Source organism: Amblyomma mixtum, chromosome 2 (assembly GCF_055824585.1).
Source record: "Amblyomma mixtum isolate Tamu chromosome 2, ASM5582458v1, whole genome shotgun sequence".
In the NCBI taxonomy this organism is placed as follows: domain Eukaryota; kingdom Metazoa; phylum Arthropoda; class Arachnida; order Ixodida; family Ixodidae; genus Amblyomma; species Amblyomma mixtum.
This window is the reverse complement of record NC_143013.1, coordinates 105926699-105953166: the sequence shown is the minus strand read 5'-3', so window position 1 is coordinate 105953166 and position 26468 is coordinate 105926699. Positions and strand designations below refer to the sequence as shown.

At 48.3% G+C, this 26468-nt stretch overlaps 1 protein-coding gene across 1 annotated transcript; it reads left to right on the top strand.

Annotated features, from left to right (window-relative positions):
• The first annotated feature begins 10991 nt into the window (after positions 1–10991).
• LOC149360442 (thiol S-methyltransferase TMT1B-like) lies at positions 10992–25518 on the top strand. Its single transcript, XM_089569284.1, has 3 exons — positions 10992–11357; positions 22587–22736; positions 25207–25518. The coding sequence occupies exons 1-3, from the start codon at positions 10992–10994 to the stop codon at positions 25438–25440; spliced, it is 750 nt and encodes a 249-aa protein (XP_089425410.1). The 3' UTR covers positions 25441–25518.
• The last annotated feature ends 950 nt before the right edge of the window (positions 25519–26468 follow it).

Sequence of the window (26468 nt, the reverse complement as noted above, 5' to 3'; positions counted from 1 at the left end):
AGAACCCTCTTATGCGTCCTATGGCGTCAAGGCCGCCAGAACCGAGGCCCTCGCTAAGCAATTAAGCAAACAAGGAAAAGGGATTGAGGGGCTCGTTAATAAATTTGACAGAAGCCAACAGCCACAGAAACCAAGGGGCAGAGGGGATTTTTTATTTATTTATTTATTTATTTTGTGGTGTTAATCAATTTAGAATATTACTGAATATGTTATCGCTGAAAGCAAATTGCTTAGAAAAGCAGAAGAAAAAACAACCACATGCCGCCGGTGGGATCCGAACCCACGACCTCCGAATTACGCGTCCGGTGCTCTACCTATGAGCTACGGCGACGGCTGTCATATCTTCTGCTTTCGGGGGTATTTATGTTTACAAGTAACCTTACCTTGAGAGTGTTCATCAGCGCCACCCACGTTCATAAGCGGCGGACGTTGATAATACCTTTACATTCAATTCGCCTTAAATTCCTGTTTGGCTTATGTGTGCTCAAGGCCTCGTGCAGTGTCAAGTGCATTGCACTACATTAGGCAATATATACCGTTATCAATTCCCACATTGAGTGTGCAGTCAATGGGTTATAGTTTAATTTGCTAAGGAATTGCTCTAAACAGTCATTGCAAAATGGCAAAATAGGGCCAACTCTATCCTTCCACCTACTGTGAAAATTATTAGCTATGCTTGATTTATTCTGCTGCAGTGACCTTATTAGAGCCTCAAGGTTCCGTTAATTGTAAGCCTTTCCTAAAAAAGTGCTATTCCAAGCTACTTTTCATCACATAAGAATGAAGTAGAGTATATTCCTGCGCATTCTCCCCGGCTCAAAAGATCGCTGTCGGTACCGCGCTGTTCAAAGAAATATCGTCATTGAATTGGTCATTATTTCATGCCGTCCTCTCTTAATGAACTGCCATACACTGACTTCCGGGCTAAAACAAATCAAAACAAACAAACAACAACTAAATTCGAGGAATGACCACTATAAGTGCTAATGCAGTAAAAACACTTTTTTGTCGCTCTTCTCCTTGAGCTTTCATTGCTCTTGACGGCGACATGAGTGACGCTCGAGCTGGTTCTTTTCATATGAACCTCCTACGGGGTGAAGCCACAGTGTGATCGTGTACTCGTGGAAGAGCTCTGCGGTAGTAGCATTACCGATCTACCGGCGCCGATAACAGAGAGATGGCGATGGGACCGGTAGAACGGGCCGCACACCTCATCGAAACATTAGCAAAAAGTGCCACCTTTACTTGTCGTCCTCCTCCCACCCGCATGATTTTTTTTTTTCAATCTTAGCGAACCGCGACGTCGTAGTGGCATCCTCTGCATACGTGACAAAAGCAATAGAAGCTAGTTTTAGAGCGTTTTGGCGAGAAGTTTTGGCGTGCACTGTGATTCGTAAACGACTGACGTAAGGCGGAATTCGGTAGAGCGCTTAAAAATGACGGACGATCTAGTGTGATACCGCCAAATGCGAGTTAGTTGCGCTAGCTTTTCAGTTAGGTTTCCGTTGTAGGCTCGGTTTTCCATGTCCAGCAGGTTACAGACAAAGTTTGGAGGAATCGTGCCGTGAGAGCCTTATTGCTAGCGCAATAAATTGGAGAGGGCATTTATAAGCTCCGCCTTAAGGGTATGACGCGATAGATTCAATGAGTTAACGCCAATGCATCCGGAATTAGTCGTTCTCTGATTAGCATTCACAGATCGTTGTGAGTCCTCATGCCACTCCTAGCGCACTAATACAGTTGTCAAGTGAAGCGCCGCTGCCCTGCAATGACAGCTGCTACCACCGGAGGGGCTTGTGAGGCTCAAATTGCTCTTCCCGAGTAATTTACCAGCTACTGGTCACGATGGGTATCCTCCTCACAATCCGGTGGCAAGGTTTTGATAGTGTCAATAGGCTATGCGACCTATATGGCCCATCTAGGCTGCTTCAAGGTCAAGTACGCTCAGCTAGGAGCTACTGAAACAGAAGCAAAATCAGTGAGTGGTGGTCTAAGTGCTATCGCGCTAGACGTTTGGGATACTGGCTGATTCCTGGATGTAGGCCGAAGCCACCTAGGCAAACTGAAAGAGAAGGTTCCAGCAGCGTTGAATGAGGTGGGAAATGACAGTTACAACTAACATAGTATGAACAAGGAAAGCCAATGGCCCACATTGTCATGTAAAGAACCGCAGCGCTGTTCTTACCATTTAACTACTCACCTTTGCAGCTCACAATATGCCCCCCCTCCCCCCACCTGTCTACATACTTCGCTGCATGAATACCACAACCGTTGAGCAGTCTACTAGCACAATTCTTCTAGGCTGTAATCGGCAGGCTCGTAACCCACACTGCCATCTTCTGTGCATTTAATTAACCGCCATCTCATTTTATTGATAAAACATCAATATAGCACGAGGATTCAAGGCTGCGACGTTGTTTAATAAACATCTTGCATATATGTCGATGCACTCTCAACTCTGCACAAAGATCTTCAGCAGCTTGATATTTACAGAAGATACACGCATTAGTAGATCAGTGGAAATAGCTGCCATCCACTGAGCCAACGGTCGCGGGGTCGAGTACCAGAATCTTGCATTTCGGTGCAAGCGAAATGAAAAAACGCCCGCCTCCTGTGCGAGGTTAAAGCACCTTACGGAACCACTTGATGTCGGAATAAATCTTCAGTTTTCCATTACGGCGTGTCTACAGCTTTGAGATATCGATTCCCATGCGAGCTTATAGACAGCCTGTGGCTATGAGGTGCGGTATTACCTAGTGCTTTGCCTCTCGTTTTAGGTTGATGAATACCGACCTTTATTGTCTTCAGCAACCTTGCTCAAACCCCAGGCCAATGGCTTCTATCAGTGGTCGCCTATTGGACTTATGTCCGCTTCAGAGACTCTTAACACAAAGTGAAACACGCCCTTCACAAGTGGCCCTTTCAGGACACTCCTGTCATGGTTTGAGCCGAAAAATGTTAGTACACATAACTTTGCCCTAATGGGATGAATTTGCAGGGGATATGAGAAGAGAACGTTAGCTCAGGATTGTGCCGGCCAATTTACAACAAGCACTTTTCCCTAGAAGATCACGGCCGTGCACAGGTGACTCTACAATGTTCGCCTATGTTCTGAACATTGCACAGTGCTTATCTACTCCATCCAGCATACTTAAACGGCTTGCTTGCCTTGCTTGCCTTGCTTGCCTTGCTTGCCTTGCTTGCCTTGTTTGCTTTGTTTGCTTTGTTTGCTTTGTTTGCCTTGCTTGTTTTGCTTGCGTGCTTTTGCTTTTGCTTGCTTTGCTTTGCTTTGCTGCACTCGACACATCCGCGTGAAAAGACTACATCCGGGCTACGGCGTTACTCCGCGTCCAGCCGGCCGTTAAGGCGTATGTGACACGTTTCCCCAACCCGTGGCGCAGAGTCGCAGCCACGGCAGGTTCGGACTAAATAGGCAACGGCAGAGTACGCTAGGGAATAGTTTATTGTCCTAACGCGAGATAAAGCACTCTGCGGAAGAATGTTCTATCCGATCAAATTGAAGTTCAATTGCTCACCTAGTCGTCGTTGTCGAGCGGCATTGGGTCCGGGGGTCGGCGGGCAGGAAGGGATCCCTCGCCCCAGGTCAGCAGTAGGCCAGCGGCAAGACAGAAGTTTCCGCCGCGAGCTCCTCTTTTAACCCCTCGGGCATTGTCGAACCAGGAGCAATGAGTTACTCACAAGATCAGCGATGCAACCCTGCCCTAATGGCCAGCGCGGTGTCGGGACGTCACGTCATTGCTGGAAACGGAGAGAGTAGCCTGAGTGCCTCCACTCCACATTCCTGGTGGCAAACGTGCGTAGACTCGCCACTCCGGCGCGTTCGCCTCTGACGCGGGGACGAGGAAGGATACCAGTGTATACCACATCCTCGCCTTCTTAAGAAGCCTCCAGAACACAGAAGCAGGACAACGTAATCTTCTCCGCCATCCAGGGATTGAAGCTCCGAGTTCTTTCGCTCCCTCCGGTATATCAGCTGACGTCCGCGCCACGTCCGCGCCGATCAGCTGCTTCGAAGGCCAGGCTTCCTACGAGATGCCGATGTGGAAAGGCATCTTGCTCCCAAAATGGTCTTCCGAGCACACACTGCTACGCCACTAGGGTGAAACTGATGAACCAGCTCCTTAGCGCCGTCTGCAGTTGCTTAAAGGCCAGGTCCATTAAGCAACCGCAGGATGCAGAACTGGGTCAGGTGGCTCCAGGGAGAGGGGCTGCGGCGCTACTATGGTTCAGGACGCGGTTAGGCTGCCCTGCATACTTGGTCAGTTTACGAGCGCCCAGGGCTGCAGTGGTAGTAGGGCCGCAGCTCTGCTGTCTCCAGGGGTTAGGCCAGCTTGCTTCAAGGTAAGCGGATGCGGCGGTCTGTGACAGCGGCCGGTTGCGCTCTCACCAGGCGGCGGCGTACAGTCGACAGGCGGGCAGCTCCGATGCGGTGTGGCAGGTAGGAGGGGCGGCCTGGATACAGCAGGGTGGCGACTGCAGGTCGCGGGCGGGGCCTAGCGTCGGGCCTTGGGCGCGGCAAGTTGCCGAAGCTGGATAGTGGCTGGTTGTTTGGTAGTGGTGAACGATGCCATTCTGATGTGACCTGCTTCTTTTCTATCTGCGCTGAAAAGGTCAACACGGATGTAGCCAACTCCTGCAGCGCGTGCTACATAACTGTTCAGCCCTCACGAGTGTCATTGCGGCGGTGTCATCTATTGGCCTTCCTGAGATATTAGTTACCTGGATTTCAAACTATTTAACTAACCGTAAGCAGTATGTCTCGATTGATGGAGAGGAATCGGACGCTCTTTCAGTCACTTCTGGACTGCCTCAAGGGAGTATACTTGGACCTTTATTGTTCTTACTATATATTAATGACATCGTCGACACAACTGTTCCGGGCGTTGAGATTCGATTGTTTGCGGATGATTGCTTGCTGTACAGAGATATTACATGTTCAAATCACCAGATTGACCTAAACACTTCTCTAACATCCTTACATGGTGCCAGAAATGGGACATGGCTTTAAACAAAGAAAAAACAAGCTTCCTTCGCGTGACACGTAAAAAACTAATTTTTGAGCGCAGGTATCATCTCGGACAAACATCACTACAGGAAGTTTCCAGTTTTAAATACCTGGGTGTAACATGAACTAACAATCTGTCCTGGAATTCACATATGGAAAATATCTGTTCGTCCGCCTTTCGCAAACTCTATTTTTTAAGAAATAAACTTTCCAAAGCTCCCCCTCAGGTTAAACTTCTCGCGTTTAACTCACTAATCAGGCCTAAGCTCGAATATGCATGCGTGGTGTGGGATCCTTATACTAATACCAATATTAAGAAAATTCAAAGAATCCAAATAAAAGCCATAAGATTTATTTATTCTAAAATTTCACCCTTTGATTCTCCGTCTGAGCTAATGAAACCTAATAGTATCCAAATCCTTCAGGTAAGAACAACAAATATTTGACGAGAATTTCTTTCCTTGCTCATAAATACCAAACTGGCTCTTGATCCTGCACCCTATTTATCGTTTTTAGCTACACGCATCACACGTCACCATCATCCCGTTTCACTTACCCCGTACTTTGCTAGAACTGACACTTTTAAATTTTCCTTTTTCCCGCGTACCATCCGTGAGTGGAATTTTCTGACATGATAAAATGTAAGCGCATAGTCATCCTGCATGCCTTTTATTTTTAGTTTTTCTTTTTATTTTGCTTGTTACCCGTGTATCTGTGTTATCTTGTTCTGCTTGGATCTGTAAGATGATCTCCAGTATGAAATAAATAAATAAAAATAAATTATGTTATACACAGGTCAGTCTTACGCGATATTTACCGGCATGAGCGGCCTGTACGTTCATGAATTTAACGAGACTGCGTGCCGGCCTGCGTCCTCGCTCTAGACTGCGCAAGCAGCTTTTACTTCAGCCTAAGGCGCAAGTTAAAGCGGGACGCAGGGTTCGCCGGCTGATCGCAACGCTTGTTTTCCGACTGCGGCGTGGGTTGGGCTGTGTCTCCAACCCACTCATCTCTGTCCACGTAACGTTTCAGGTCGCACACGTGCACCGGTCCGCCTGTCGGTTTCGACTGCAAGTACTCGAGCCTGTAAACGAGCGAGCAAAGCCGTTCCCTCACGTGGAGCGGCCCGATCCATTTCGGCGCGAACGAGGCAGCGAACAGTATGCTAGCGTTGCTGAGAACGTGTTGGCCCCAAAGCAGCAGATCGCACACTCCGTAGTAAACATGTCGTTCTGAGCAGTCGCACTGCGGTTTCCGCTGCGCCCTAGCAGTGCTCAGGTAGCGACGAGCCTTGCGTAAGGCCTCCGTCATCTAAGCGCGCAGCTGCGTCGCGTATTCAGCTCATGCTGACGAAGCGACTGGCGTCTTCCTTCTGTCCGTTAGAACCCGGTCCTTCGGATTTAGCAGCTCTCTGCACATTTGAGAGAATATAACACATACCCAGTCGGACGGTTAAAGGTTGAACACACAGCAAACGCGATCTCCGGCAAATAGGAGTGCCAATCTCTGTACCTCTCAGAGTATGCGACAAGCTTGTGCTTGATGTTGCGGTTGACTCGTTCCATCGGGTTTTACTGAGCATGATAGGTGGTCGTTTTCTTGTGCTTAATGCCCAGCGCAGCGGTAGGACGTCTTGTCCGGTATCATCTGCTCTGGGAAACCGAACCTGCTGAATACGTTCATCAGGTTCACCATCATCACTCCTGCCGTACGCTTTCCAAGGGGGGAGAGTCAGACCCACTTAGTGAAGTGATCTGTGACCACCAGCAAGAAATGGTTCCTACTGATTGTCATGGGATACGGCCCCATGATGTCACACACTGGGCTATGCCAGGGAGTGTGGCTGTTAATGGGCTGCATGAGGCTGGGCGGTCGTCCCCCTCGGGGTTTCACGCTTTGGCACATATGGCATGAACGTATTACGTCCCATTTTATGCCAGGCCAGATAGCAATGTGACACAAATTAGTTTAAGTCTTGGGACCTCTTGCATGCCCACCGATGCCCGAGTTATGAAAGTAGCGGAACAGTGCCGCTCTCAACACTCGCGCTATCGCCACCTTGAAAGCCTCACTTTGTAGTTCTCGTAGGGGATATACCTCAGCAGGACGCCGCCAGAATCCAGCAGATAATTATCCAGCGTGCTCACTGCCCTACCAGCTGTTTCCAAACGCTCCGAACTGACAACAAAGCCAGCTGTCTCTGTGTGCGCGGCTTACCGGCCGCCCGGCTCCCGGAGCCCGTCGAACAACCTTCGACAAATGGAATTCCTCTGCAGAGCTTGGACCAGCTCCTTTCTGCTGAACACGATCCCCACGGAACTCGCGCAGTACACGTGGTTCACGCTCTCGCATCCCTTACATGGGCTACAGCTCGGTTCTATCCCTCACTCTCTCTCTATCGGGCAGTCGGTCGCGTGACCTTCCTCGCTCTGGACAGGCGCTCGCGAGAGTGCGTCAGCCACGGTGCTTTTCTTCCCTTTGCGGTAGCGCACGGTTAAGTCGTCACGCTGCTGCAACAGGGCCCAAGGCGCTAGGCGGCCGCTCGGCTCGCTGAGTCGTCTAAGCCAGGTGAGCGCCATGTGATCCGTCGCGATCACAAGTGCCACCCCGTCAACGTAGTAGTCGAACATTCGCAGAGCAGGAACTATCGGGAGACATTCCTTTTCTGTCACTGAGCAGTTCCTTCCTGCCGGCGTCAACGAACGGCTCGCGAATGCTACCGGACGAAACACGCCTTCATGCTCCTGAAGCAGCACTGCACCTAAGCCCAGGTCGCTTGCGTCTGTGTGGATCACAGCCTCCCTGCTTAGGTCGGGTAGCTGTAACTCAGCCGCGTCCACGAGCACCTTGGTGAGGATGCGCAGTGCAGCGTCTTCCTCGTGACTCTAACTCCAGCCCTCGTCTGTCTTGAGAGACCTTGTCGTAGGCGCCTGCAGCGCTCCGAAATCTGGGATTAACTCGTAATAAGTTCGCCAACCCCAGGAAGCTTCTGAGACCAGCTAGATCTGTCATCGATGGAAACGTAAGCATAGCCTCGAGCTTATCATCGCACGGCACAATGCGGCCTTTGTCGATCGTGAACCCCAACAGCGTTATTCGGGTCACGGTAATCTGTGCCTTCTTCGCGTTCAAGGTGATTCCCCGCGGACCTCAGCCTCTCGAAGACGTCCCTCAAATGGCGTAGGTGTTCCTCGAACTTTTTCTAGTACACCACGACGCCGTCTAGGTATGCGAGCCTATGTTGCCACTTCGCATATCCCAGAACAAGGTCCATTAGGCCCTGATAAGTAGCGGGTGCTCCTAGCAATGCAAAAGACATTCTCTTGAATTGAAAAAGACCTGCGTGACAAGAGAAAGCAGTTTTCTCCTTATCACGCTCATCAATTTCAACGTGAAAGAACCAGCGGCTAGAATCGAGCATAGTGAAGTAATTCGCCCCATTTAGGTTGGACACTAACGAAGAAATGGTTGACTGCACGCGTCCTTTCTCGTAACTTCATTCAGTCGGCGGTAGTCCACGCAAAGTCGATACGTATCGTCTTTCTTTGGAACTAAGGCTACCGCTGTTAGACCTCCCGACAACGCCAGTGTCAATAATTTAGTCTACGGCGCTGTCTAGTGCTGTTCTGTTAACAAAGCGAATTGGTATCGAATTGCATTTCCAAGGGAGTGCGTCACCCGTGTCTATTCTGTGACTTACCAGCGTAGTGAGTCCACGACGGTCCTTGAATGTCGCGTTGAATTCGTAGAATAGAGAGGACAAACGCGCCTTCTTCTTCTCCGACACGCTGTTCACATCTGACAGCAAGGGCAGCGCTGCCCTTCCCTGCACGGCAGAGCAACTTTGTACTGCGACAGCCTGCTCTCTGGCCTCATTCAGCGGCGACTGTCCGCTCGCATCGTGGTCCTCGGGCCGGCGCGGGTGATTGTTCATGGTCTCCACCCGCTAGCGCCGCGTTCGAAGCCTGAATTGACTGCTGTGCCGCAGGCACTTTCGCGAAAAGCTTCAAGGTGCCTGTCATGGACTCTCGGTAGCCTCTGCTGATTATGTCTATCACGATGCCTGTCGTGGCTAGGAAGTCTCCTCGTCCAAGAATTGCAGGAACGGATGAACAGGAAAGATGAACGAGGCGTTGTCGCCGCACGCCTCTTTCCCGGCGAACCACTATTCAGCTGCACCTCTCGATTGCGCTGTGCTGCTCGAGGCGAAAAGTGGTATCGCACTGTCTCAACCTGATTTCGTTGTCGCGGAGGTGGTTTAACACCTCGTCACCAAACAAAGTGACAGCGATGCTGGTGGTGGTGGCCGATACGCTCGCGCCGAGAGGTTGCCTCCCTGAATGCGCTTCGCCTCAGAAGCTAGCTCATCCAAATCTCTAAACCTGCCTCCTCTCAGGTAGGCCACGAAAGTCGTGTGCACTTGTCTTCTGGCGGAGGTGGGGGTGAAACTTTATTTCCAGCGGATGTAGAGGAGCGACCCTGAGTCGCCCCTCGCTTAAACGACGGCCGCTATCCCTTGAGCAACGGCGGCGTCTTCAGCCAGCTGGAGGAGCTTGATCTGTGTCCCCGGGTCGGAACTGAGAACTAGAGCCCGCCAGTGATCACAGTCGGTAATGAATTGACTCGTGGGGCGCATTTCTTCATCAAGACATGAAAATCTGGTGCGGGTTACAATCGATGTCTGCAATTTTGCTGGCCTTGAAAAAGTGGTGCCCATTATTATCTAGTAAATACGGTATTTAAAATGATCACAAATACATAGATGGATTCTTGAAAGTGTAGAACGAACACAAACTGCTCGAACTTTCCAGAGATACCGGCTTCAGTGGCAATTGCTGTCGTCCGGTGAGACAGAGTTCGTAGGTCAGAATTCCGGAGTACAAACGCCCGCCTGCTGTGCGATGTCAGATACCTTAAGGCGGCGGTTTCACCGTTGTGCGGCCACTGGCAATTTACACTTTTTTACAGGATCGCTATAGCCCTCGCGTTTATGAGAGAAAAAATAATGCTAGTTCATTAAAAAGACCAAGGTAGTTTCACCGATATGCATGGTTAATTGCAATATCTTTCGGTACGAGTATAGTGAGCAGAAAACGTGGCGCATAAAACAATAGTTTTGTTCGACTTGCCTTCTTGTGTGCAAAGTTTAGGAAAAGCTGTTTCAACAAAATGAAGATGCTTCTGCAGCGTTTAAATAAAACTTGTTTTCGCAATCGTCTTAGGTTGCTCAAAGCCAACATTTCATCGTCTTTAACCAAGTTGCATCTGTTCCAAAACTACAGCCTGTCGCAGTGGTCGCCCGCAGGACTAATATCTGCTTCAGGAATTTCCAGCACAGAAAGTGAAGCACGCACATCTCAGGCGCCCCTTCAGGGCACCTTTGTCGTGTTCTGAGCAAAATAATGTAAGCGCACATATTGTTTCTCATTTGGCGCGAATTTTCAAAGGAGAAAAGATGGTGTTTCCTAGGATTGAGCCCCTTACTTTACGCCCGGTATTCTGCTATAGAAAGATCACTGACATGCACTCGTGATTCTTCTGCACTCGTATCTATTCTCAATAGTGCAGTGTGCTTATGCAGCATGCTGGAGAGGCTTGCTGGAGCAAAACGGTAAAAGTTATTCAATCGCAGACTGCCTGGCGTGACAGTATAGCCCACCTGACGTCAAAGTTTCATTCTTTTTGTGCGTGACCACAACTGTTACCCTATACAAAAATTAGTTTTCCAGTCAGCCTGATGCCGCCTGCGTCACCGCCTTCACCGACGCGTGTCAAGATATTCGTACGAAGACCTCTGCCACAGGATCCAATTTATGCAATCACTTGTCAAAGGTCTCGTGATATTCTGTAGTGGCAGGCCGGCCTGCCGCCTATGCTTGCCGCATGAGTATGCGAGCGGTTCTTTAAAAAGAGACAACCATATGCTCATGCTCAGTGTAGAGTGAAAGTGGGCAGAAGAACAGTCATGTTCGGATTCGTGCCGCCACTTTTGTGGATGGTTTTCCTCCATTTCTTCGGGCTTCTGCTGCTGCTGCCGCTTCTCCTGTCCCTCAGAGTGCGGCAGGTCTTCTTCGCCGCCTTCTTTCGCCTGGCGAGCGTCGTCTGGGCCGAAAGCTTCGCCAAGGGACGACGTCTCGCCCTGGAACCGCTCCATTCGTTGGAGTCACACGACCCCGAGCTCAGGAAAAGGGGCTCGCTCAGGGTGCTGGAGATCGGCGCAGGACATGGCTGCAACTTCGAGTATGTGACGCGTCCCATCAAGTACACGAACGTGGACCCCAACAAGGACTTCGGCGCTGCCTTCTTGGAGCGACTCAAGAAGAACCCCAAGGTATAGGCTGCCATTTCAATGACGGAGGTATAGTTATTGCTGGACACAACCCTATGTAAATGCTAAATATTTCGTTTGGGCGCTATTTTGTCGTCCGATTGCGTCTCACACATGAACCGGTATAGGCGGCGGGCACGTCTTAGCCAAGTGAATATTCCCCTTTACCTTTCCATGGTCCGCGACGAGCTAATAGAGAAGTAGCATTCAGCTCCTGTCGAGGAGTTCCTGACTGACGAAAAAGTCAACGTGGTAACAGAAATTTCTTCCCCAGATGATAGTATGCGTTCCTCAGAAAAGTTAATATTCTGTTTCCTGTTCTATAATCTTGTTTGTAACGTAACCGCCTCACAATAAACGCCTACTTCGATCATTTGTTACACTCTTAGTCTGTAAGCAAGGGCGGTGGGTTTACTCGCATCAGATTTGGAGGTTCGTGTTGACGAACCGTACATCCGCGAAAGGAAGTAAATAGCATCAATAGGCTTGGTGGGTACGAAGACGTGAACATTCCGTAAAATACAAAAGAGCGCAAAGAAATATGGCAAAAGTATACCTAATCATCAAACAAGTGAATGGAAAGGGAAACTCGTTATTGCATACATGACGGAAGCTAACAGTCACCGATGCTAAAGAAAACTGCCTTTCTTGTGCTGGTCTCTTGAGGACTTATCCGGTGGCTAATGTCTGCAATTTTTTACATTTATTTTTGCCTTTTAAAGGATGAGAATCTCATATGGTGCAAGGATACTCAATAACGCCTAACATGCAATTTATGCAACACTTCTCGAGTGCTTCTAAGGTAATAAATAATAGCTCGTGTTACTCCTCAGGAAGCTGAGACGCTGAAAAGCCTGTTGACCGTGTGGTCAATACGCCAGCTTCAAAATAAAGAAGGCACTAAGAATACACCTATCTTGTATTCAGTGAGACGTTTTTTAAACATTTTGTCTATATCGTACTGAAACTTTTCTGGCACTCTTTTTCTAGAAAACCTCATACGTACCTTCTTGCAGCGCAATTTAGTTACAAACGATGTGGCGCCATCTAGTTACGAAAGGTAAAAGCGCATGGTCGATGATGCGAAGGGAGTATTAATTTTCACGGAAAGGCGCACTGTCGAGAGCATAAATTATAACAAAAGATGACGAACATTACTGACAGAAAAACACTGTGCACTATGAGCGATAGTTTATCGAGATGTGGCCACGTGATGGGCTGTACTTATAATGGTGTTTTTTATGGTGTACGGTTTATGGAGGTTTAACGTCCCAAAACGATTCAAGCTATGACGGACGCCGTAGTGAAGGGCTCCGGAAAATTTTATCACCTGGGAATATGCACTCACATAGCATAGTGCACGGACCTCTGGAATTTAAAAAAAATTGGTAAATTGGCATTTTTAGGAAACGAAATGGCGCAGTATCGGTCTCACATATCTCGATGGACACATGAGCCGCGCTGTAAGGGAAGGGAGAAAGGTGGGAATGAAAGAAGAGAGAGAGAACGAGGTGCTGTAGTGGAGGTCTTCTGAATAATTTCGACCACCCGGGGATCTTTAACTTGCACTGACAGCGCACAGCACACGGGTGCCTTTTGCGTTCTGCCTCCATCGAAACGCGTCCTCCGCTGTCGCGTTCGAACCCGTGTACTCTGGATTGGTAGACGAGCGCCTTAACCTCTGGAATTTCGCCTCCATCGAAATTCGACCGCCGTGGCCGGGATCGGACCCGCGTATTTTCGGGTCAGCAGCCGAGCGCCATAAAAACAGAGCCATCGCGGCGGCCATGGCTTTTTATGCGATTTTAAATGCCAAATTAAAATTGTAGATCCTCGTTTCTTTGAAATATCAGCGGTCAATTCGTGCAACATGAGCAGGATCTTTCCATTCCGCTATATCATGACACGTTTTGGTCAGTGATCGATCCCTTTACGTTATTGAAATTTGCATATTTTAAATGACTATTCTACATCATACATTTCATTTCGTCGGCGCTGACATGCAGTGACGATCCGGTTTAATTGTTTCCTGCAAGTGCGGCCTCGATGAACTTCACTGAAACATTCGACACTGTGCGCCGACAACTTTTGAACAGCATGGTATTTTTGATTGCTCCTAAAAGTTTTAGACAACTTCTCCTAAGAACTAAAAGCTTCCTTATTCTTACCGGATGCCTTCCGCTATTATATTTCGTTGGAATCAAGAGGCGTACAATTTGGTGTGCATAACAGCTTGAACGGCAGTGACCTTTCTATTCTCGCTGATTTCGGTAATTTGCAGTACTGTGTTTCCTACCGTGTTAATTTGTGGCTGCAAGGAGTACCAGGAATAGCCATCAACCGATATCTTGAAATCTCATTAGTCGACCTTTGTTCTGTGCAGTACAATAACGTTTAAAAATAAAGGGCGTCAAATATAGAATCGTGGTCCACAGCGGCCGACGACCATGCTCTTATAAGGACAACAAACTAAACATAAGAGACTGATTATTTTCTATAAGGTCATAAAGCACGTAGTCTATCATCAATAAGCAGCAATGCACAAGTGAAACCACTTCACGTGTTACTGAAGGAACCATCGTAGACATGTAAAAGAGCGAAATTTTTTTAAGCAGTGCGATTAGCATTCTTTCTTCCTATCCATTGCGAAAGACTGGAGCCAACTATCAGAACATGTAGTGCTCACATCAGGCGTAGGTATGTTCACTGCTGCTGTTCTTGATCGGTAATGTCTTGTGCCTGGTGCAATGTGGTTTTGGCACAGTGTTAAACACAATGTTCTCATGCTGTTTCGCGTTTAAATGCGTCAAGATTTTTGCGCATGTTTTTTCCGAAGAGATCAGACCCATTATAGAAGTGCTTGAACTTAGTACCGACTGGACGGCGTCTCTGTTTGGTTGCATTGTTCACCCTTCTGTTGTCTGCATTACCCTTTTACACTACTCCTACCTTGGTCGTGACCGGACCGATGGTATCTCTAATAAATAAATAAACAACGTGTATCCCCTAATAAAGCTTTTGCTGCCGACTTCACCAGGTGGCTCACATACCATGTTAGTAGCTTAGCAAGGACACGCATCTAATAACGCGAAGAACTCATCGTAGCTCTTGCAAATTACCCTCATCCGCATTCACAGTTTACTGCGTCATCATAACAATCTGCCAGGTTACGTCCACAGCAGCACCAAGGCCTCTCTTATCGTTCGCCGATGCTGACGCCAGCCGCAGCATCGCTATTATTGCGAACACAATACTAGTTGCACTTTCAGCCCATCGCGTAGGGAGGCCGGTAGCTACCAATGACCTTTAGCATGACCCCCTGCTGTGACGTCATGCCATCTGCCGCAAAAACCAGGGGCCCAACTCGTGCCGTCGCGTAGCGAGAATGATGACGAAAAGCCTTTATTTAATAAAAGAGCTGAGGCTCTCTTAAAGAGTCCCGCAATGGGTGGAGTCCCTATTCCGGGACCGCAGCTACCAAGCGCGGCCTAACCCCTGCTCCTGCCACGCGCGGCGCGCTTAGCAGTCTGACGTCACAGCTGCAAGAGCGGGGCTCCAACTTGCGCCGTCGCGTAGCGAGGCCGCAGCTACCAAGCGCGGCCTAACACCCCCTCCTGCCGAGCGCGGCGCGCTTAGCGGTCGGTATGGGTGTCCACCAAGATGACAGAGAATTACTGCGCCACTTTCTTTCCTCAAAAAGCGGTGTGTTCAAAGGGCAAGGCATGGCGCAGTAATCCTCTGTCATCTCGGTGGACACCCGAATCACAGGAAGGGAGGATCGCCACCACACGTTCGGTGCGATGCCTTGCCCTTTGAACGCAACGCTTTTTGAGGAAAGGAAATTCTCTGTCATCTCGGTGGACCCCCGAACTGCACCGTACAGGAAGGGAGGATTGGGAGTGAAAGAAGATGGAAGCTTCTAGACAATCATCCGTTAGCGTCAGCCGCTCGTTTTGGCGACCGAGGCACGCATAAATATCCCAGCACGTGGGGGCTTTCGTGTGGTGAGTATAATGCCATGTAAAAAAAATTGGCAAAACTTTCATAAACATAAGCTTTACTAAGAGCACTACCAAGACACACCACAAGCCAAACCAGGCGCAGCCAGGGCTATTGCTTTCGCAACTTACCGGGCTTAACCAAGCTAAGCCTCTACCAAATTTTTCTAAGCCCTTAACAGCGTACTTTCGCCAGCTGCAACTTTCGTGTTTCATCCTTCGAAATATTCTCCGCAGAACTTATGATTCCTACTGGTAGAAATTGTGCGCGGTGCTTAATCAGCCTCACAGCGATCGAATCTGCCACAAGGCGATCCAATACTCATGAAGCAGTGGAAGACAAGCTCTAGCAGGGAGCTGGACGGAAAGTCTCAGTGCCCTGCCGGTTCCGGAAATTGGGCCTCGTATCCGCCCACACATTCTCCCTTGACGGTGGCCAGCGATGACCACACAGTGAGCCATATCTTTCACGTTTGAAGTCACCGCACTTTAATGCTACACCATTAGCATTCACATCCTGAGATTTCGCGTCCTGCTTCTCTCCCAATAATCGCTTCCTCGAGAGCGACCAAATGACCATGTGATGTCATCACAACCTGCCCAACCGGGTGTGAGCAACCAGCCCACAGTGGAGGGTGTAAATCAAATTACTTCAATCAAATTCAGTTCCATTGCCACCTGCCCACCATGGCACTCCACATCATGCGATTTCGCACCCTCCATTAGTCATAAAAGTCACTGAGTGGTCGAGAAGCAGATGGCATCACACTATTGCGTGACCACGGCGCTCGAAGTAAAAATTGAGAAGCAATAAGGGGAGGGGTGCGCAGCCGGGAAAGGGCTCGAGAAGCAGGTTGGAAGAGGCTCTCGGCGAAATCACTCAGCGGATGATAGTGTGTGTGCAAATAAAGAAATGGTGACGGTGAGAACATCGCGTGGTTGGTTGAAGAACTGGCAGAGACGCATATGCAGCATCAACGTTGGTTCTAATGCTTTGGTATTTCACTCTTAAGGTGACTAAGCGTCCCCATACTTTCTTGCCATACCAATTGGCCAAAGACAACCAGGGCTAAATACCTCGAGTGAGCGTATGCCGTCCACATATGAGCGCACCGCTTCGTGTGAATAGTTGCGCGCTGCGTCGTCTATGTAGCCGGCGACTTTTGTACCTTTTGTAAAGAAATACAGGCTGCCGTGGTGGCTCAGTGGTTATGGTGCTCTGCTGCTGACCAGAAAGACGCGAGTTCGATCCCGGCCGCTAAGGTGGAATTTCGATGGAGGCGAAATTCTAGAGCCCCGTGTAGTGTGCGATATCAGTGCACGTTAAAGAACACCAGGAGGTCGAAATTTTCGGAGCCCTTCACTACGGCATCTCTCATAGCCTGAATAGCTTTGGGAAGCTAAACCCCATAAACTAAACCAAAACTAAAGTAATAGATGATCCATTTCTTTAAAACAGCAATAAAGGAACATACATTTCGCCGTTCTCCCAGTCACTTGTCCCTGAGCTGTTTCGCCGCTTTTCCAGTTGATAGCGGCTAGAATCGTAACTCCTGGGTCCGACGACATCGTCAGAAACGTACAAAAAGTCCAGGGTTAACCAGCGGTCTCCACACTATAAACGGGGAAACGTAGCCTACCCACTGCGGAAGTGACCGCAACGCTCCGTCCGAGTACCGGCTAAATTCTCCTCTGCTCGGTGCATCAATAGAGAGTGCTCCACCGCGGAGCAAACTTGCGAACCTGCGAACCTGCACCGGATTAGCCAGTGAAAGACGCATTCACAACCGCGGTGCAAGAAAAGCTGATCGATCCACCAGCACAATTCGCCCTAAGCGGCCACCCAAAGGGGCGTCTCTATAATGAAGACGCTGGTTGCGTCCCGACAGAATGTGCCGCGCCCTTATGGAATCAATCAAGCTTCGCCTTCTGTTTCGTCGTCTCCAGAGAAAGCAGATCCTTGCGAATGAGCCGTCTGCTGGCGCTTTAAGGCGCTTTTCGCAGTGGCATAATACCACTTTTGTTCCGACATCTTGTAGAGGTATTCAGTTCGGGGAGATCTGTCGTCGCCTTTTCCTGTACCCATCTCTGACATTTATCTTTTCTCGATTTGCCGCCCTTCGAGGCGAATACTAGTGGCATATGGTCTCGCTCAAGGTCTTCATAGCAGATTTCTTCTTGCGCTCACATTTCTCTCTTCTCTCTTCCTCTTATCTCCACCTTACTTTTTTGTGGCGAAGATTAGTTCCAATTATGCAATATTTTGTCGTAGTGGGGCTGTGAACATTGCGCGAACAGGCTTGCTTCCAAATCACGGTCTTCGTGTTCGGGCTTTGTGCAGGTTAGCTGGAACCACTACTGAGCAGATTAATGGAATATTACAGCTTCCATTTCCGCCGTGGTATAGGAGGTGTCTGCAGTCAGAAGGAGCCGAAGGATAAACGAAATGTTGATCGAGGGGTAGCTGGTGTAGAAAGAACTTGCCTCCGATATGCTGCGGCAGTCTGGGCCCACAATCCTGCGAGAAGAGGTTGCCCCCACAGAAATATTTGAACAGTTTGATAACGTAACATCCATATTAAAAGAATGGAGATGCATTTGATAGAAACGTCTATGCTCCTGGTCTGAAAGATGTGGTATGAAAACGTCTGAAAACGCCTGAAAGATGTGGTCCAGATTGCACTATCCAGCGCGTTAAATACGAGTGGAGCACAGAAGTTGAGGCAGCTGGGGGCCTAAAAAACGTATGAGAGGACGGGATACTAATACATCAGCGCAAAGAGGCATAAAAGATACAAGTGGTGGAGGCGCCAGTGCAAAGACAGGGTCTTTTTTTAGACATGACACCGGAAACCGGATCTGCGCGGTGAGGACAAAATTTGCTGATATTGCAGGAATAAACATTTTGGTCATTTAAGTGCATGGTCTTTTCATTTACAGAGCGAACAGCGAAAGTGAGCGATCGCGCCCAACGCAGCCGGCCCTCTTTTGGCCTAGGATTGTGCCCATTAGAAACACTTTGCCCTAAAAAGCTAGCCGCCACTGCACAATTAAGTGATCCTACAATATTCATCTCTGTCTCAATTATGCACATTGCTTATGTAGTGCTTCCATTATGCTTAACTAGGACCACATGTGTTATTCGATTGAGAACTGCGTAGTGTGTGTCTGTACATATATTCAAAGGGCGAGAAAAATAAGTGTCCTGCCTGCAACGCCGTATGTTTCAGTACATCGACACAATGCTTTCCTCTCTTTTTTGCTGAGTGGTCACAGCCTTTACCCGTCAGAAAAATAATTATCCCGTACGCCTTCAGGCCGTCTACCTGACCGTGATCAACGATACCCGACAGTATTTTCGTACGATTACCCGTTGTTGTTGCGACTGAGAGAAGGGTGAAAAGCAAAGTGCACGGGCCTGCCTACTGGCTCCAGCCGAGCCATCACCGCTGCCAAGTGCAGATAGAGGAGAGTTAAAAGATAAGAGGAAAGAGTGAAAGAAGAGGCGCGCGTCGCAACAACCGCATCCGCCGAAGCGATGACACTGGCTGAAACAACAGATACCCCAAGATGTCACAGTACGATGACCCATGCCAGACGATTCCATTTATACAATCTTGTTCGTCAACGCCTACAGCTGCCAACCCTTGCCGCATGCGGCATGCGTGCGATTCGTCAAAAAAAACTCACTGGACGGTACGACACATAGTAATAGAAAAGTTGAGCGCAGCTGCTGAATTACTTAACCACAGGCGATTGCAGACGGAACAGGCAGTGCTGAACGACGTTTGCGCTTGGCCTCGGCTTTGGCGACATGCCCAGCGGCAGGAATCTACAACCTTGCGTCGCCGCCTCTGAGCCGCTGAACCTCTTTGCGGGCGGCAATTTGCGCTGCAGTTGCCATTCGACCGCTCTCTATATACTCTCCTCCTTCGCTTTTCGCCTCACGCTCTCTTCGCTCTCGCCATAATTACATCTGCGGCTTCACTCCTCCCACGCTCTGCTGCATGATTACAGCTCGAACGATAAACTCAGTAACGGGCGTTTAAAAAGCTGCACTGAGAACCTGACATGAACTCCGCCAACTCCGTGGCCGTGATCAATGCATTCCAATTACCGATTCCTGACGAAACTTCTGTAGATGCTGTCGATTCATTTTTAGGGCTTCTGCTGCTCGTGCCGCTTCTTTCCGTCAGAGCTCGGCAGCTCTATTTCGACCTTCATTCTTCTTGGAAACGTCATATGGGCAACCAGCTTTGGCAAGGCACGATGCCTTGCCCTAAAACAGTTCCAGTCGTTGGATTCGCGCGACCCTGAGCTGAGGAAAAGGGTGCTGGAGGTAGGCGCCGGGGCAATTTCGAGCACGGCAGACGAATCATCAAGTACACGAACGTTTACCCTAACATCGACCTCAGAGCTGCCTTCAAGGAGCAACTCTAGAAGAGCCCGAAGTTATAGGCCACCATTCCTGTGAAGGAGGAACAGTAAATGTTGGGCACGGCCCGCTGAAAACTCAAATTTTTCTTTGGATGTTCTTTCTCGTCCGATTTGATCTCACACATGCCCTCTTGTAGGCGACGGCCAGACGTTAGCCATGTCAGTATTCCCCTAGCAATTCATGGTTCGCTAATAACCTAATATAAGGCTCCGGAAAAGCAACTTGGTCATGTCTGTGAGCTCTTGCCAAAGCAGATAGTCAAAAGCACGGCTACAGAAATTCCTTCTAAAAATTGTGTTCTGCGCCCGTGGTAAAGCTAACATTTGCCAGTGCTCGGTTTTAACGTCACTGTTTTAAGCGCAGAACCTACTGATGTTCGCACAGCCACTGTTTTGCAAGTATTCGGCTGTTACCATAAAAGAAGTGTTTTCATGCATATGTACAATAAACTCTAACAATACAGCGGGAATGCTTTCTTGCTTCTTTTTCTTAACTGCGCCAGATTGTAATTTATTTAGTACAAATTCTTTCAACGCATTTCTTCTCAACACATATTCTGTGTTTCAAAGGCGGCAATTATTTGCGCTTTCATATTGGAACAACGTTATTGCCTAGTAGTAAGGTTAGTATAGCCTATATCATACTACCTTCTATCGGCAAATTTAAAAACTTTTCAGGGCTTCAGGGGCTTCTACGCCCCCAAAAGTATCCATTTCCTAAGAGAGTATCCTGCATCGCACATTTAATTTCTTTCGCGCCGCTATTCGGTGTCATCCTGTTGAAATCCTTACCTGCAAATGCGACTGCCATGAACTTCACTAACACTGTCGGCAACTTGCACAGAGATATCTTGGTTACCACCAGATCCATCACAGCAGCTGAATGTTTAGCCCGAACTACAAGTTCCCTCATTCCTTCTGGGTAACGTCAGCTGATAAATTACTTCGGTGTCAAGGATGTAGGACTCGCCCTGTTCGGTCCACTTGTCTTTTTTTTTTCACTGCGATATGTCCTCCCTGGTTACCTTAAATACACAAGGAAGAGTGCTCACCAAAACTTGCTGCGGAAAGGAGTACAACAAAGAGTTAACTTGCGCTGGTTTAATTCTCCGAACTTCTGAGCAGCACCTGCTCCTTAATTCTGGGCTACCAATCCTGCTAACATGCGCTATGCAGATAGAGTTGATTCCGATCCTCAACGTTCAGTTTACTATAGTTCCATCCCTATCACAAGGACGCAACTGCAACTGCCTTAGCAATTTAAATTTCAATCAATCCCAGGGAGAGATCTGTTCTAGGGTGCACTACGCAGCTCGTCAAATACGAGTGATGCGCAGAAGCTGAGCCCCATTGGCGCCGAACTGCGAAGAATTTGCTTCGAAGGTGCATCATAACATTTACAACAACGACGCATGCAAGATAACACCGGTACAAGCAGCGATGGAACCTCCAGCTATTTTTCAGACACCACGATTACAACCGGGAGAAATCGGTGAAAGTGAAACCTCCAGATATTGCCGAATTAATGTTATGCACGAGCAGTTCTCTTCCCTTCTAAAAAGTACAGTGCTAACAAATTTCGATAGAAAGAGGTGCATCGAAAACCTACAGCCGCAGCCCCAACTGTGCGTCGCTAGGAATGCGTGTGACTCATTTTCCTTCTTCCAGAGTAATAAAACGGGAACGAAGCGAGAGATGTTAAAACATACACAACAGCTCCGACTTCTGACTTGATGGCATGATAAGAGCGCCTTGTAAAGCCCAGCACAAAAATGGAGGGATAATTAGGTTCCGCCTGAAGGGCAAGACCCGATAGCGTACAGGGTTAATTACTTGCCTGCAATGGCAGGCGCTCCGAGTGGTGGGCGTTCTGCGGCCCAGGTTGTTCTCCCGAGCGACCAATCATTAACTTAACTGCCACCCGTCACGGCGGGCAGTTCGCTCACTATCTGCTAGGCAAGTTGAGATGACGCCGCAAGGTCAATTGATCCAGGTGGCCCACGTGCCTCTTCGATTGCTCTCCGGGGACCACCGGCCAGACACATTCCCGTGATGTTTCGCCAAAAACGCCGACGCCAGATTTTCTGATTAACGGGGCATTTACCGCTATCGCGGTAAAAGCAAGCAACGCAAAAATCACAAAACCAACGCGCCTTCAGCGTGGATGAAATAATAACTACCTATCCCTGCTGTATAGCCTGGTTCTTCTCCGTCAAACGCGTTGTTGGCACTGGCTCCAAGCTTTAATGAATGAGTTCACATTGTATATACCTTTTGGTCTCTTTTTATTGATTACTGTTATATTTTTTGTAGGTTGTATTTTTACAGTAACTATTTGATACGCTGCTTCCCACTGTTTGCAGATTTACCGCACTTGTTTTAGAATAGATACAGCTGAATGCGATTGTAACACAGCGCGTCATTAAACAACAAGTAGTGCTCCAGGAATGCAAAGAAATTAAACTTTTTCGACAGTCTTGTTGTGGAAACGCCTGACCGCCAGTGTACATATATATTTCATGCGTATATATGTTATTGCAAGGCTCGCCACACAGATGCTCTATCTTCATCGCTATCCATAACTTGAGTGCAACGACAAGCTAATCAACTGCTCATGCTGGAGACATTTCTACTTGCTGCGTTATAAGTCTTTTCTTAATTTTTCACTTGCACTCAAACGAATGACAAGAAATGCTGCGTTTAAGGCTTTAATGTGACGTTGCAGTGTCAAAGTGATGTCACTAGCTCATTCAGTTCTTGTTTGAGTGTATGCTTTAAGCCGATTTTTGCTTTCCAGGTCGAACTTGAACGCTGGATACACGGCTACGGAGAAGACATGAGGGATCTCGCCAGCGGCCAGTTCGACGTGGTCGTCTTCACCTATTTGCTGTGCTCCGTCAATAACGGCAGAAAAGTTATTGAAGAAGCCAAGCGAGTGCTGATCAAAGTATGTGTCCTTATTGCGTTGCAGTTATCTATTGTGGAATTGTGGGGGCAGTCTCCGCAACGTACTCAAACTACGCAGCTGCAGTGTCTCCGCTGGCTAAACACGGAGGGATTCCTTCTCGAGCGAACAAAAGGGGGGATTATAATGCGTGGTCACTCATATGCTATTTATTAAAACTTGCAAATAATACACAGAGCGGGCCAGCTAGCTGCAAAACATCAAAGAGGCATTGCTCGGAATTAGAAGGCCACGCAAGAAGGTATTACTCACAAGTAAAAGTCTACGTAAGAAGGGCTTCTCACTTACACGCTGGGGCAGGGGCGCTAAAGCCCAGCGACGCGGCTTAGGAGGGATCGGCGGCGAACGTTTGTACGAGCCGACAATGGCGGCCGGGTATTGCCTTGCTCGCCGTATGCTAGGACAAAGCCATACCCAGGCACTTGCCGGAGGAGGATTCGCTGCCACGAACCAGAAGTGAGGGGGAGAAAGCGAGAAATAATTAGCGAGAAGCTCTGTCCAGTGGCACGGTACGGTATCTTCCCATGTGACTGCCCCGGGCGGCGACGAGAGCGTGCGGCCACGAACTTGGCCGACCACGTTGGCCAGCACCGAAGAGACTCTTGCGACTCCGCGGAAGTTGGCGAAGCCGTCGAGGGGCACTCCCGTCGCTGCCTTCGCTTCCCGCAAGAAGGAACACCCTAGCCCAGTCCGCGCTGTCCCGACACATGATAATGGTGACAGTCGGCCGCGTTCAGACGGAGGAGAAAACAGGTTTTCCAAAAGGCCGCTTCACTTTCTTTAGCCGTTTTCAAGTACCTTCATTATACTTTTAGACATTACAAGGCGATTAATGTTGTGCATGTACCCTTTCAATGCAAAATACGTTCTTATTTTTCTTCGCTAGAGTAAAGCCTTTCGAGTAACGCTGCAGACGAGAAAAAGTTGGAACTATTAAAGATTTCGTCTTGTCGAGTTCCCGCCAGGCTACTATCTAACCCCGCCAGCTGCTTCATGACCGACCACTTAGCAGACCAACATTCATGTTCTTCCACTCTCGACCTGAAAAAGTATGTTTTATTCTTAATATCAACCGCTCTCAAACTGGACATCACAACAGTACGCACAGCCAATCACCTTGGCTGCAGCGGTCTTGTTTCAGTGGTTCACGAGTTCTTCTGAACCCAATCACTTGCCTACCACACATTCCTTTTGATTTTCTCGGTAGTAAGGAATCTGGATGGTTCCAAGGCTGGGAATAAAGACGTAAAACAGGGTAATCTACATATTTCAAAGCCCAACACACGAAAATGTCGATGTGCAGAAACCAGCATTGTCTCGCACAGTGGGCAACACTCCAAACAGGAAAATGTCTATCAGTTTGCTCTTCCTCTAATCACGTGTCCGTCATAAACCGGGAAGATAATGAAATCGATCAAACATCAATCGAGCGCGAACTCAGCGTGTCCTAGAAAGTGAAAATACGGCGTTAGCATGAACATCAGGAAGGCATATTAGAGTTGTCCAGCGTTCACAATATCCTAGCTAAAATCAAGAGAAATTGGACAGCGGCAACGTAATGCAATGCGAAAAGCTGACAACCTATGATCTCTCGGGGTAGCTCATCTAATTGGAAGAGACGTGAAGAGCAGCAGGGTGTGGTACAGAGTCAGTTGGGCAGATGAGATTGGGACAAGGTGGCGGGGACAAGGTGGCCGCAGCTGGTGCGGGGCAGCGTTAAATAGGAATCCCTGGAAAACATCTACCCTGTTGGGTATCTAGACTGGCTTATAAAGAATTTCACAAAACGAATGCACCCACGTGCCCTCAGTGCAAGCGCAGCCCAAACTATTACACTTTACTATAAGTACAAAAAAGTTGTTGGCGCCAGTCGCGTTTGATTTCAGCCAGGTAACTAAATGGACCACGAACATTTTGCCGTGACGTGAGGGGAAGTTCTCGACCGTATCCTGTTATCACGGTTAGTATCATTATCTGCCCTGTCACGTAAACTGCATGTTTGACCCCCGCCATTAATATACACTTAGCCTCCTCTTGAATTAATAGCAGACACTCTATTGCAATCAAATTCTTTATTCCATTTTCCCACCTGATTCTATGCCATCCCCTGTAGCATTTTCTTTTTCTCGGTACAGACACTCTTCTCGGCATTACATATCTCACTGAATTTCATTTCCTCATTAGAATTTTTTTACATGTCAAGCCTGCCTCCACTGCTACAAGTAGCGCTTCACCATAGTGCTTAGGGAATTCTGGTCTTATATCCTCGCTTTCTCAACCACCACAGTAAGACTGTCATGCAGTCACACCCACTAGCCCCGCTTCAAGCTTTATCGATGTCCATTTCATCCATGAGATTTCGACTAGGATGTCGTTAACTCGTTGCACCCATAAAACAATAAAATTTTGATACTTAATATACTTGATATGAGGTACTCTACTGCGCTTTCAGTGTGGACGTCTGATCTTCCTGGAGCACGTGGCCTATCCTAAAGGCACATGGCTGAGGCTTCTGCAGGACTTAATGACTCCTCTCTGGACGATTTTCTGCTGCAACTGCCACCTCAACAGAGAATCCGTGAAGGTCATCGAAGCGGCCGGCTTTTCCCATGTCACGACTCACTACGCACATGTGCCAATGGGGACTGTACTAAACAACCAGGTCTTCGGAATCGCTGTCGCATGACCCGCAGAGTAGAGCTTACCAACGCCAGACGTCAATTTTTACCGTCTTTACCGACCAATAAAGGATCTTTACCGACCAATAAAGGCTCGCATCCACTCTTGAAAAATTTGGCTACATCAGGTTGCCTTCCTAAAAGACGAAATATTAAAAGGAGTCGTCACAGGTTCGCCCGCCAGTGGCACCTCCGATGCACCTGGGGGGGGGAGGGGGGGGGGGCGTTTCTCTTTTTCCAGAAACACAAATATATCTAGACCATCTGAAAGCATGAAACAATGCTTGTGATTATATCATATCGTGCCCTAATATGCGTACATATTATGGGTGTGTTTACACTTCGGGAACATTTGTCTACGCTGGTTTGTTTCTCGCCCACAATTTATTCAATGAACTACTATCACGCTTTATCGCTGCGACTACCATATTTCAGCTGCTATTCATAATCTACATGTTTCTATGCTGTGCGTAAGAACATTCCACTCGTGAAGAATGAACTTTCATTAAAGCTGAGTGCGCGTGTACCACGAGAGATCGCAGTTCCCACGAATGTGATGTGGGCTCCAGGCCACACTAGGAACGAGTGGACACACAGGCTGCATGCGGTCAAGCCATATTTAAGTCGCCACTCTCAATTCACTGTCTCAGGCTTAGGTTATACAAGTGGTTCAAAATTAAGATTTGCGGATTTCTTAAAATTAGCTGTTGATAGTGCTTGAAATCTACCTCTTCGCATACGTTATGAGGCCAGGGGGACACAACGTAGATGATAATCGTCCACGTAACGCACTTAACTAAAATCGATTAGCGAAATTATTAATACCTGCAATTAGCAGATATCGTTATATTGCAGACTCAAAGGCATTACTATCCCTACATAATTCCATTTGGAATCACTCGTAGTACGCATGTGTTCCGAGTATTAGCTTCCGAATTTTAAACTCGATCCGCGTATTTACATATACAAGGGAATGACGATTGGCGCGAAAGACCTTCGACTGTGACACACCGTTCCGACTGTCAACAGCGTATAT